The sequence below is a fragment of the Lepidochelys kempii genome, chromosome 13 (assembly GCF_965140265.1).
Source record: "Lepidochelys kempii isolate rLepKem1 chromosome 13, rLepKem1.hap2, whole genome shotgun sequence".
Lineage (NCBI taxonomy): Eukaryota > Metazoa > Chordata > Testudines > Cheloniidae > Lepidochelys > Lepidochelys kempii.
The window spans coordinates 16,527,171-16,540,577 of NC_133268.1; the positions used below are offsets into that span (position 1 = coordinate 16,527,171).

General features: G+C 41.5%; 1 protein-coding gene across 1 annotated transcript; it reads right to left on the reverse strand.

The window, feature by feature from the left end:
- Positions 1–2,106: 2,106 nt before the first annotated feature.
- RNF114 (ring finger protein 114) lies at positions 2,107–13,021 on the reverse strand. The gene is made up of 6 exons (XM_073309446.1): positions 12,814–13,021; positions 10,825–10,975; positions 8,321–8,427; positions 7,471–7,585; positions 5,700–5,807; positions 2,107–5,326 (listed from the first exon to the last, which is right to left on the reverse strand). The coding sequence occupies exons 1-6, from the start codon at positions 12,939–12,941 to the stop codon at positions 5,261–5,263; spliced, it is 675 nt and encodes a 224-aa protein (XP_073165547.1). The 5' UTR covers positions 12,942–13,021; the 3' UTR covers positions 2,107–5,260.
- Between the last annotated feature and the right edge of the window lie 386 nt (positions 13,022–13,407).

Consider the following 13,407-nt stretch of genomic DNA (forward strand, 5'->3'; position numbering starts at 1 on the left):
CAATTTTATAGCCCCACAGTCTGTGCCCCATGAGCCCAAGTCTGCTGACCTGGACCAGCCACCAGTCTTTTAGTGCAGTGGAGATACACCCGCTGAGCCTCAGATTCCCCATTCTGTAGAATGGGAAGATAGTACTTCCCTACCTCACAGGGAGTTGTAAGGATAAGTACACTGAAGATTGTGAGGCACTCAAATACTGCAGTGATAGGGGCCAGATGAGTAACTTAGATAGTCAGAGGCCTAGTGCCTTTGTAACTCAGGAGAAATTAGAATCCAGGATACATTTCATTAGTACTGTATATCACAGGCATCCGTCACATGGAAAGTTGTTTGAGATTTTTAACATGTCATCACTGGGATTCATTGTAATGAAGCGAGGCTGATTGTGTTTAAGACATGGATTGTTGGTGTCACCCTTCATCGCTACTTGATAAGGTGGAGGTTGAGCAAATCTATTAGACCTCCTCATCTGACTTGAGGATAAACTTTACTTCAAAACAAGAACACCCTCCCCCCTGCTTAACTGCATGACATCCCTTCTTGCTAAGTCTCCTCTTTAATGCCATCTTAGTCCTAGAAACTGGGACTTAATCTAATCTGTACTATTTTGGAACACCAACAAGGAGCACGTTGGATATGCTATGGCCTCAAGCGCAGCTACTGACAATGAGTTGAAAGATGCTCCGGCAGAGTACTTCACACTCGTTCAGAAAACACTGCACCTGGTTAAGAAATCCAACTAGCATTTGTTGGCTAAGCCCATCTTTAATACAGAGTTTCTGAACGCTGGATGAACAAAAACGAGGAATCCTTGTGGCACCTTAGAGACTAACAAATCCTTAGAGACTAACAAATTTATCTGCCCAAATAAATTTGTTAGTCTCTAAGGTGCCACAAAGACTCCTCATTGTTTTTGCTGATACAGACTAACATGGCTACCACTCTGGATAAACAAAGTTTATACAAAGCACCAACCCAACCTCACTGTAAAGTGAGCATCTAGGGATTGGTTACTTTGAGTAATTAAGTACTGATAAAACACAATCTGTATTTTATCTCTGTTTATCTGCTAAAGGAGCAGGCATGGGTATTTAAAAAATACTTTGCCATAGTTCTTAATACTTGTAAAGAACTGAAGTTTGAGTTGTGCACACCATATTTCACATTACTGCTCAACTTGTGACATTAAGTATTGATTACAGTTTGAGTTATTATGTATTTCATATGCCTGTAAGTCCTGCTATTCTAAGGTTAACAGGTGCCCAGGCATTGTTCAATTTCCTATTTATCTGCTGAAATGCAAAACTAGAAGAGTGTTGGTCATCTATTTTTCCATGAGCACCCAAACTATTTCTTGCTCTCAGCTTTTCACCTCTCCTGAATTTGAAACCCACACCCAACCCCTCTGACAATAAACTGACAGTCTGATTTGATGTAGAATATCCTTTCAACTAAAAGAAGAGTGAGAATCTGACCAGACCATGTTGCTACACTGTTAATGTGAGCAATTAAACTGAATTAGACTTCAGAGTCCATCTCACTGAAAGAGGGAAGGGGACACAAAGCTCACACTTTAGCCTGTCTAGCTCTAGACTCAAGACAACACAAAAGCATTCACATTATTCTTTACAGCCAGAAGAACTACAAACTAGGAATGCTCAAATGCTACAGAATAAGATAAAGATCCATGGGAAGGTCCTCCTACACCAACTTGGCCTGGTCTACCCTAGAAAACTTAGTACACACCTTTAGTATCAAGTGCAGCTGCACCAGTGTTAAGAGCTAATATACACCAAACAAAACCCAATCAGATAAGAGTTACTTCCAGCTCGGTCTGAACCATGCTTACCTGAATTGGTTTTAAAAAGTTGTCCGGTCTACACTTACATTTAAAACATTTAGAATCAGCATAGCTGCTGCCAATGTTAAAAACCTACACAAAATATCTCTGCATAGACTGAGCTGTAGTCTCTTGTGTTTGCATCCATGCATTTCTATTGGACCCAGTGATGTGTTATGGAGCCAGCCACAGCTTTCCCTCAGGGAGGAGCCGAGAGAACAATATGGAACCATGGGGAAGTTACAGAAGTTTACATAAAGATAACATTTTATAAATTATATGAAATTTATTTATACCTGGTCTTCAAAAGCCAGAACAAGACAATTTCATTGCTTAGATGCTTTCTGAAACATTTTATCGGAATTACATGGAAGTGCACTTAAATACTAGCAGAAATCTGGAATCAGTCAGTGTATTACAAGACTTTGGGTTCTAGCCAGAACCTAGAAATTCTATAATTCAATATTAGGAACCTCCACCCAAAAGTGTTAAAAGGTGTTAACATCTCTGCTGAGCAGAGTATCAAAAATACATAGTAGTTTATATTTTCATAGCACTGTATGAAACTCTTTTCAAAATTCAACACACAAGTCAAGCAGATTACTGGTCTGTTCCAAATTAGCAAAGTCATATTAAAACCAAGTTCAGTTTAAAATGGTTTAAACTTAGCTTGCCCAGCCTGTGTGGATGAGGCCGAACATCAAACAAACCATTTTACCTGGAACTCTTTAAACCACTACTTAGAACAGGTCAAAAAAGGGAGTGAAAGACCCAGTAGAGATGGGAGGCTTAGCTAAGGATGGGACCCCAGTAATTTGAAGCTTCTAGGTGCTAACTTACCAATTAAAAAAAAGTTAAAACAAAACAAAAAGCATTTTCTAGTAAGGTAATATCAACTGTTGGCCACTAATGGAATTAATAGTGAGCCACTTGAACATAAACCACCACACTAGTAGAGGTCATTAGATGACATGTCTGAATTCTGTTGTCACCAATACATGGTCTCAAAGTTACAGCCAGCTGACGAAGACTCTAAAGATGATTAAACTATATATAATTATAGAAAAATAATTCCCTGGGGTATGCATCAATAACACACACTCTGGGCCCTAGTTTTCAGAATTGCATGTTCTGAATTGCACAAGCATTTAGGTGCCTAATTTGTGCAAGTAATTATAACTGTGTGCTGAAGTTAGGTAAGCAAATCCAGTCAATTCTGAAAGCATAGACCCTGGTGCAGTTTTACTTCAGTTTCAGACAATGAAGTTGTTAGTGCAATAGTTACCATTAGACATAACAATCAGCTTTAGTCTTCTTTCATATCAGATTGAAGCTCACCCCCAACAGACATAAGTAATGAAGCTTTTGGCTCCATGGGTATGGGGAAGTGGTGGAGTGTTACACTTGACCTATCAACAGACGGGACATCATAAATCAAGTGTGTCACTGCATATGAAATACTAATTACAGAAACTATGATTTGCATGTTACAGTCACACATTTTAAATGGAATGTACCGTACCTTTGTGTACCACATATTTGAGTTGTGTGTCCTGGCTTTCCACCTGTCAGCCATAAAACTATATCTGTATACACAAATTACATGAAGACCATATTCTAAGTACAGCTTCACCTGTTTAAAAATCACATCTTTCAGAAGACACCAGAAAATCTAATTTAAATGAAGCTCAGGTGTTCAAACCATTGTTAGAATTGTAAAGCATACAGAGAGTGGGTATAAACACTACGTATTATTAATCCAATTTGTTACTCTCAGGTTGTCCTGAGGTACAGGACAACCGAAAATGTATAGGAACATTTTATAGTTTAAAAAACAAAGCAGAGATAAAAGTTAAGTGTTTTGCTTTTGAATTCCTCTGTCAGTGAAAGGCTGCATTTAATGCTTAATGGTTCAAACTGTAGAAAACCAATGCCGAAGACATAAAAAAAATAAAATGTCAAGACAGCACATAAGATTGATTAATACTAGACGTATCACAAAGAAAAATACATCATGTGGTTTTTTTTTTTTTAAAATAGTAAGAACTATCTTTTTAATACAGAGTTGTACTTTCTAGGCTAGAAATTTGTCACCAGAATACAGTTGTTTATAAATTTATGCTAGTATGTAACATGCAGCTGCTGGACTAAATAAATATGGTGAACCAGTTTCTTATGCAGGTGCACAGAATTGTTAGTGTATAATTTAATATAAAATAAGTAATATTTTATTACTTATTACAATGTATTAAGTATAGCCTTTAGGCTGACTACCAGCATTATAAAGCCTGTTAAAGAAAGTGTAATCCATAGTTGTATTAGGTAATCTTAAAATGCAAACCGAATTTCTGACAGTTGCATCCAAAACCAGAGTTTCCATTCACCAAAAATGGCTTCCAATGCTCAATCAACATTAGGAAGTATATATTTTCAAGTGGGTTTTTTTGTTTTTTTTTTGATAGTCTTCAACAGTCAATTTAGGCCATTCCTTCTTGAAGCTTTAGAGTGTTTACGGGACCTGAGGAAATCAGAAAGGAACATAGAGAACAGAAGGATACAGGAACAGGGGAAGGAAAATGAAAGCCGGCAGCAGTAATGTGGAGACAACTGGCTAAACTTAAGCTGTGTGTCTACACTACAGAGCCTTTACCGGCATAGACCGCTAGTGGAGATGCAGTGTACATCAACAAAGTTTTTCTGCCAGTTTAGGAACACCACCAGCACCTCTATGCCAAGAGAAGCACTCTTATGTCAGCATAAGAGTTTTGCCGACATAGCTGGGAGTTTTGTAGACATAGGTATGTCCATCAGGGGTGTGGGTTTCTTCGCACCTCTAACTGACACAGCCACACCAGTACAAGTTTTAAGCACAGACCAGGTGTAAGGCCTGGTCTACGCTAAAAAATTAGCTCAATCCAACTACGTCGCTCAGGAATGTGAAAAATGCACACCTCCCAGTGATTTAGTTAAGCTGACCTAACCCTCAGTATAGACAACACTAGGTTGATGGAAGAACTCTTCTGTTGATCTAGCTACGGCCTCTCGGAGAGGTGGATTACCTACATGGACCGGAGAACCCCTCCTGCTGGTGTTGGCAGCATCTTCACTGAAGCGCTACAGCAGCGCAGCTATGCCGCTGTAGTGTTTCAAGTGTAGTCAAGCCTTTAGAGTGAAGGAAGCAAGAGAACTACTCGGAAGTCGATGAGCAGCAGCAAAGAGACCACTAACATAGAGAAGATCCATAGTAATGTATGGAGAGATCAGGTACTGGAGCCAAGAAACTGCAGTTCTTCAAAAATCTTCCATATTTATTTTCAGATGTCGGAGATCATCTTGGGGTGAGAAGGGACAGGTGTCAGGGATGCTGTGCATTTTCCCCTAATGGAAGGTTGGTATCATACAGTTTATCTCCCACTTAGTTCACTGATCCCTTAAGGAACGTAGTAAAACCTGCGCCATCATGTCATCTTCATCAGCATCATAATCCTAAAGACAAAAGAGGCAGCGTGCACTAGAAACTTGACTTCTTAATAATTGAACAAGGATACTAATGAGAACAAACATTCAGAAAGTGTAGGTACTTAAAAAAAACAAATGCCCACACACAAGCTACCTAACACGATTTGTCTACCTCATAAAACAACGAGGTGAGTTGCCCCCCATCAGGATTGCATCAAGATGGAACAGATTTCACAGAAGCAGTTGAAAAAAAACTAACAGTCGCCATTTTGCTATATCCCAAGATTAAGGAATATCCTAAAACAGCTATTAGTGGCATTTCTACCTTCAAAAACCTAATCCAAGTCACAACAGATATTACAAGAGAAACAGATTTTAACAGTACGCGCTCATTACATACCACAAAAGTATCATAGGAAAACTGATGTCGCCGCTGAAGATGTTCCATGAAGTTAGCACTCCTGTAATTTGGATCTCCCCATGGCATGGAGGCACAAATTGGGCAAACCTTAGAGAAAAAGCCATGAAAACAAATTTTAACTGAATACTGAATTGCATTTATATTTGAGTTCATGGGGAATGTCCTCAGAACCAAAGACTTCTTTGGAGACCATTCTTATTACAATAGTCCCGGAATCTAGGTTTGCCTCTTGAAATCCAGTCATGTGCCCTCACCCCCAAATAGCTGATTTAAAAAACAAAGAATGGTAAAAAATGAAAGGAAAAAATGATTTGATAGGCTTGTGGCGATTATAAACACAGCCTCATAAGACACTCATGTGTCACAGGAAACAAATTTAGAACATTTTGCCAACACTAGAATATTTGGTTCCTCATTGAACTCTTTTGATTCAGATTTTAGGTTTCTGAATTTAACTCCTAATTTTGAGCTGCCTCTGTATACTGACAGGTTTCAGAGTAACAGCCGTGTTAGTCTGTATTCGCAAAAAGAAAAGGAGTACTTGTGGCACCTTAGAGACTAACCAATTTATTTGAGCATAAGCTTTTGCTCAAATAAATTGGTTAGTCTCTAAGGTGTCACAAGTACTCCTTTTCTTTTTGTGTACTGACAGTTAGAATATTGCATAAAGTTCCTTGTTTTGTAGAAGTATTTCATCCTCCGTTTTTCAAGAATAAAAAAGTATTTCCTCCCCCATTATCCCCTTACAGAAGATACATGTCTACATGGAATAAGAAATATTCCTTTCTAAATTAAGAAACTTGAGGCATTTCCTGAAGATACCAGAGCCACCCTTGGCACAAAGGAAAGCGCTATTAATTCTTAGAGCTGAATTTCTGTAAGTTTTGCAGTTTCTGCTCTACTTCCTGCCATACCTGCAGATAGAGTTTATCAATTACAAGACATTTTTAACATAACAGATTAGCGATCTACTCTTTTACTGAGGATGTAGGGAATGGTTTAGACCAGGTAGGAGCAGCAGGCCAGAGCTCTGGTGGTGTGGCGAGACTGCGGGGGTGGTGGTGGTGGAAGACAGCAGGGGAGGGGCTGGGGACTCAGGGGCCGGGCAGGATGGTCCCATGGGCCGTAGTTTGCCCACCTCTGGTATAGAGAGGATCTAATGATAAAACTTCATTCTACATGAGCCATTTTGAATAATCTGCAGGTGCAGGCAGTTTAAGATTACTTTTCTTTTTTAAACTGAGTTTTTACAAGCTGCAGTATAGGCATGTATTAATACTTGTTCATTCTAAGACACCTTAACGTCTTTATGACAATTTGTCTGACTCAGGCTTCCCCCCCACACCTCAAAAAAGTGTGTTTTTGACATTATCTAAATTGGTATTTTATTCCAGATGTTTGGTTTATTAAATTACTACTGCTTGGGGTTATTTTGAGGCTGTAATACTTTGAAAAAAATTAAAATATGAAAGAATGGCTCAAAGTGGGTGCACCCATGACCGTGTCACACCCAACTTCAGATTTTTAACAGCTAGGCCCCAATCCTGCAAACAAATATGCAGGTACTTAATTTTATTTGCATAAGTAGTCCCACTGGAGTCAACAGAAGTACCCAAATGCTTAAAGTACATGCTCGTGTGTGCGTGTAAGGTCCCTGATTCTGTAGTTTCCAAGAGATTTACCATTAAGACCAAATAACCAGATTTCCTCATCAAAACGGTTGTACTGAGTTTGATACTGTAAATATTACCACTTGTTTTGCATCCATGCTGTGGTATTTTTTGCAATGTTCAACTAGTCCTTCCTGATCAAAGTTTTTCTCACTGCAGTAAGGACAAGGAAAGGTAAAACGATTTGGAACATTCCTGTAAAATAAATAATAAATAAAAATTATATAATAGAAAGGTGAATTAAAATCCAGAGTGTGTCTGGCTATTCAAGGTCACTTGACAGAGGATACTTCAAATACAGACTACTTGGAAATTAAACCCTTAGTGTACATTATGCAAGCAAACTGAATTTAAGAACCTGCTTTCTTTATTAGTTACCAGATGACATCTTAAACACAATTCTTAATACAATTAGCTTTTATACAGCACTTATTCTTCAGCATCTACAAATATTAGATATATCTAAGTATACAGACACTATTCCTCAAGTTGCTTTCTTCATTATATTTTGCAACACTTTAATAAAGCACACAATTAAGTGCTAGATATGCTACACTGCAGATTAATAGAGCAGTGCAGTCATTTCCTTACTTCCCTTACCTAGGACCTGATCCTACAATAGTCTGCTTGGGCAATTTAAGTCAATGGAGCAACATGCCTGTGCACTCAATTGCAGGATTAGGGCCTCGTTAACATCCGTATCAGAGGATTAAAGTAAATATTGTGCAAAATAATTGTATTGCTTTCAATCTCACTTGCTGGCACACAGGTGCAATGCACTGGAACGTTTAAAACCAAACAAAGAAAAGAAAAAACTTTTCCAAGTTAATTAAAACCACTACCGTTCAAAACCTTAGTTTTGGACATCAGTTACCCAACAGCATCCCTCTAACCAATCTGAAAAAGGAATGTTTCAAGAGGCATAGTCACCTGGTGTTACGAGGTGGTTCTTTAGTTACAGCTTTAACGCCTTCCATTATATAATTCTGGTATTTTGAACAAGAAGCTGCATGACTACGCATCTTTGAGAGGTACATCTAGGTAAGTGACAGAGAGGCAGGCAGTTAACAGGCAAGGTTATTTTCAATTAAAAATTCAAAAAAGGATTGCAAACAAACAGTGGAATCTAGAAACAATCTGCTATAGGAAGAAGCTTCATGTTCAGACGAGACTGAAGTAGCGAAAGCCAAATGTTTTGGCACATGGGGCAGAATAGATTATAGAGAGCTATAAATAGAAGCTATAACACTCTTCTGTTAATGACACAATGCATTTTATTGCCCAGGACAACGGACTACTTGTTTACCTGACCATTGTAATTCTTATTTTATATTTTCTTTAGATGCAGAAAACTACTATATCTGTTTTGTACTGAGTCAGTTTTCTAGATCTTCCCTTCACTATTCCCCGCAACAGCAGGATCAAGTGGAAGTAGGCTACTGATAGATGATATACTCTAATATCTACCCCACAGAGTATTATGCCAGGGATATGTTAACAGTGCCAAAGAAATGCAGAGGACAAAGGTTCTTTCCTAAACAGAACTTTAGTAATCGAAGTCAAGCTAGCTATGTTGTTCTGGTTAACATATTTACCCAGGTTAAACCACTAGCGTCTCTATTAATTCTAATAAGAAAATGGTTTTAAGTGTGGTCTTGACGCCAGTGAGACATACCAATAGCTGCATCATCAAGTGAAGAGCAAAGATATTTAAACATTAGTTATGAAGGGTGGGATCCACAAAGGTGTTTAGGCACCTAAGTCCCAGTTTTGGCTCTACCGGGATACATAAAACTACAAATCTCTGTAAGCACCTAAATTTTTCAGAAGGAAAGTTCCCTCAGCACCTATGTTTTGCTTGAGGACATGTACACTGCTGCCTCCCTCTGGGTGTCCGGACACCCATCTCCCACCAAAGCCCAGCAGGGGCCCATAAATGAGGGGAAGACAGGCATTCGGCAGTAGTAGCACTGCTGCTGCCCACCTGCCTGACAGCTTTTAGCCCAGTGGCTAAATCACTTGCCTGGCATGTGGGAAACCCAGGTTTAATTCCCCCTCTCTGCCAGAGAAGAAGAAAGGATTGAACAGCAGTCCCCCCACCTCTTAGGAGGACACTCTAACCACTGAGCTATGGGGTATTCTGAGGTAGGGCTCCCTCAGTCTCTCCTGTCAAAGTTGCTCCGCTATTGATAAATAATGAGTGATTGGAGCAGCGGGACTGTACCTGGGATCTCCCAACTCACAGGTGGATGCCTGCACCACCAGACTACAGAGCAGTTCCCATTCTCTCTCTGTGTCCAACAACTGTTTAAATATTTATAGACAGTAGAACAGTCACTGGGCCAAGAGAGAAAGATTGGGAATTACTTTAGTTCAGTAGGACGCTAATCTAACATCAGGGCACAAAAACGAAACCAACCAGAAACAGAAGTGAAAGTCATTGGGCTGTTACACATTCTTAAGCTAAATTAAATACAAAAAGCAAACAGCATAAAAATGAGAAACTAAAAATAAATAATCAAATTGTATTTAATAGGGAGGGAACTTTTAGTAACCATAGATAGAAAAAGTATATTTAACATGACAATGTCCCTTAAATAGTTTTAAATGCTTAATCTTTGATTCACCTTGAGGAAATTAACTTAGTATTTAGATGTAGGACTATATTAACTGTAGAAGTTTCACTCTTTGTGTCACATAACAAAGTAACAAAAGTTCATTAGTGTTTATTATTATTTACAGGACCCATCACCCAGTGTTAGGGTTGCCAATCCTCCAGGATTGTCCTGGAATCTCCAGGAATTAAAGATTAATTTTTAAGACTATATCATGTGAGGAAACTTCCAGGCATATGTCCAAACAAAACTGGCAACCCTACCTGGTGTCCAATAATTCCTAAATTGCATTGTTCACATGAAGTACTAGTTACTTCCCTATCATTAGAAATAAAATGTATTAAAGTATTTTTCATACACAGAATTTCACATCTATAGAAAATACTAACCGTAGACAGTTTTGTCTTAAGTGACTACCCCAAACACAGTAAATAAAATTCTGTTACACCTTTCTTTATTAGAAAATTTTCATTAAGAACCCAATCTGTCTGCTTCAAAAAACACCGTTTTCACTTTGTACTGTATTTAGAGAACAGAATTTACCCCTGCAGAAGTTCATGTAGTTCAGTAGCCTGTTGCATCTTCAGCTTCATGTTAACTGTATATTTCTACTTGAAACCCACCTCCTCATGAAGAAACAGCAGGCAGGGGCAAGGGAAAAGGAAATCTTTTAATGTTACCCTACATGCAGTCCACGTGGATTATTTATCACAATTAAAGTTTATTCCCTAGAAAGCTGATGTGCAACTATGGTATTTCCATGTTTGCTGTTTGCCTATTTCAGCCACATATGTACTTCCTTTTTTCATGCTTTCATACTTTTTTATTGCAGCCATCACAAGTGGTTTCTGTCATTTCAATTTGCTTTTCCAGGTCCAGAGCTCTACTGCCAGGAGACAGGGTACTGCGGCAGACTCCACAAACTGGTTGAATAGGCTTCAGACATTCCTGCAGGCATGGAGTGCAAAAGCTAATATGGGAGAAATATGATTTGTAAAAATGCATGTTCCACAACATGTTTGCACTGTTCCAATTAAAAATACTCACAGACCTACCCTACAGGAAAGACAAATCACAAGTGACAACATCCACTGACAAACAGCAACCTGTTGATATGCTAAGGGACAGTCAAATCACTGTAAATCTAGTCAATTTAAAAGCAATTTCAAGTCATGTCCCTGAATGCTCTTGCCAATTTGTGGTTTATGCCACATTTTCCTCTTTTCAGCATTTCTCTTCACTGTTTCCAACACAAAACCCCACGCAAACCAATGATTATAGAGTGAAGCTGACTAAACAAAGTGCTGTCAAACACAAAGTAAACAAACTGAAAAAATTATTCTTTTGATCTTTCAGTGATAGTAATCTGAAATGTAACTTGTAAAAAATGGCCCAACTACTCCCCTTAGTTGCATGCAGAGAAAGAAGGGGGTTCAGCTACCTCTGCAAAGCCCTTTTCTTCAGACCCCAGAACTCCAAGGGGATGTACATTGTTCCTTCCCCTCTTTGACCCCATAAAGCAGTGGTTCTCAGACTTCTGTACTGGTGCCCCCTTTCACATAGCAAGCCTCTGAGTGTGACCCCCCCTTATAAATTAAAAACACTTTTTAATGTACTTAACACCATTATAAATGCAGGAGGCAAAGCGGGGTTTGGGGTGGAGGCTGACAGCTTGCGACCCTCCCCCATGTAATAACCTCATGACCCCATGAGGGGTCCTGACCCCCAGTTTGAGAACCCCTGCCATAAAGCTTACAGTACATTTCAGCTAAGAAAATCTCATGTTAGAAAACATTAACTAGAATATTTTAACTGACAGTTCTGACCACAACTTCTCCCTTGGTGTAGAAAAGGAAAACCGTGTTTAAAGGTATGTAAACAGATTGTGGTTAACCTTAGGCAGGTCTAACCTGAGGGCATATTTCCTCTTAGGGGCCGTCTCCTGTGAATTTTACTGAAAGGGAGGGCATTTTGTCCCAGCACAGACAGAACTGTAATTAAGTTTCACTTCAGTCACAGCCAGAGATCTTATTTCTGCGTACCCCACCCATCCTGTCAGTAACCCACTCATAGCCCTTCTATCCTTCGCTCGTATCACCCACATTTTATTTAGTGTTTCCATACAAGACTCACACCACTTCACAGCAGATTAGTTCATATACCCGAAAAGACAAAGGCCGAACCTCTTCCTTAATCAATTCAACACTTCCCCTTCGCCAGCGCACACTACCTACAACCAAACTGCTTCGGTTTCTATTCCCTCCCAGGTATCGTTTCCAGGAATCTGCCCGCTGGTTCTCCAGCCTTTTCTAGCCTTCGGAACTCCCCGCACTCACGGCTGTCCATTTGGGCCGCCGGATTTTCCGCCAGCTGCTCGAAAGCGATCCCACTAAGGGCCCAATCCCTCAATCCTTACTCAGGCAAAGCTCCCCCTCAACTAAATGACCGGTGGCTTTGGGCCCCGCTGCCCCGTACGGGTTAAGAGGCTCCAGGGGGAGGGTTAAAGCCCAAGGAAAGCTTTTCATGGGGATCTTACACCGTTAACAGGCCCTTTTCCCCGGCAGGGCTCAGACCCTCTCCCCAGGGCGGGGGCGATTAGGGGGCACGGGCGGCCCTGCACTGAAGCCAGTTCCCTCCTAACCCCCTCCAGAAGCCTCCAAGTGCCCGCGCCTAGGCCCCCCTTACTCTGGGACCCCGGTTCCCCATGGATCCCCGCCACTGCCCCAACCCCTGCCATCACGGAGCCCTCCGCTGGGTGCCAGACCCTCCCCCGGTCCCGCGCCAGGCCATCCCCGGGGGTCCGCTCACACGTGGCCGCAGGGGGCCCGCACCGGGCTCTCAAACACCTCCAAGCAAACGGGGCAGGTGAAGCGGGACAGCGGGTCCTGAAGCGCCGATCCCTCCGGGTACCGGGAGCTGCTCTCCACCCCCGCCATCTTCCACCGGCCGCCCGCCAGTGCACTTCCGCAAAGCAGCCCCAGCGCCGCGACGGCGGCCCAAAGGGGCTGGCCCTCCGCCACGCCCACCCGAGTGGGCAACGGACGGCGGCCTAACGCGCACGCGCGACACAGCGGCCTTTCCGAGCCTCGCCCCCTCGCCACCAAGCCACGCCCCAGAGCGGGCCCAGTTTCTTCGGCTCCACCCACACCCAGTCACGTGCTGTTCTCCCCAGGGCTGAGCTGAGGGAGGAGAGACCTGGGCAGGGAAGGGTGTGGGTAGTCTGGTGAAGGACTAGCAGGGCAGGGGGCAGCCCGTCGGGATGCAGCTGGCGAGGGGCATGCCCAGGGGTCAGAGCTGGGCAGGAGGTGACCCCAGTAAAGGAACCTGCGGTTGTGGGCAGTGGGCAGGGAAGTACCCAGGCATGGGGCACAGGCACACAAGGGCGTGACCGGGGCAGCGGAG

Bases quoted from the DNA above. Each gene is read 5' to 3' on its own strand.
- RNF114 (XM_073309446.1), bottom strand. From the start codon at position 12,941: ATGGCGGGGGTGGAGAGCAGCTCCCGGTACCCGGAGGGATCGGCGCTT. The intron at 8,428-10,824 runs GTATGAAAGCAT...TCACTTACCTAG, and splicing joins GTGATGGCTGCAATAAAAAA to ATGTACCTCTCAAAGATGCG. The intron at 7,586-8,320 runs GTGACTATGCCT...TTTATTTTACAG, and splicing joins GAACCACCTCGTAACACCAG to GAATGTTCCAAATCGTTTTA.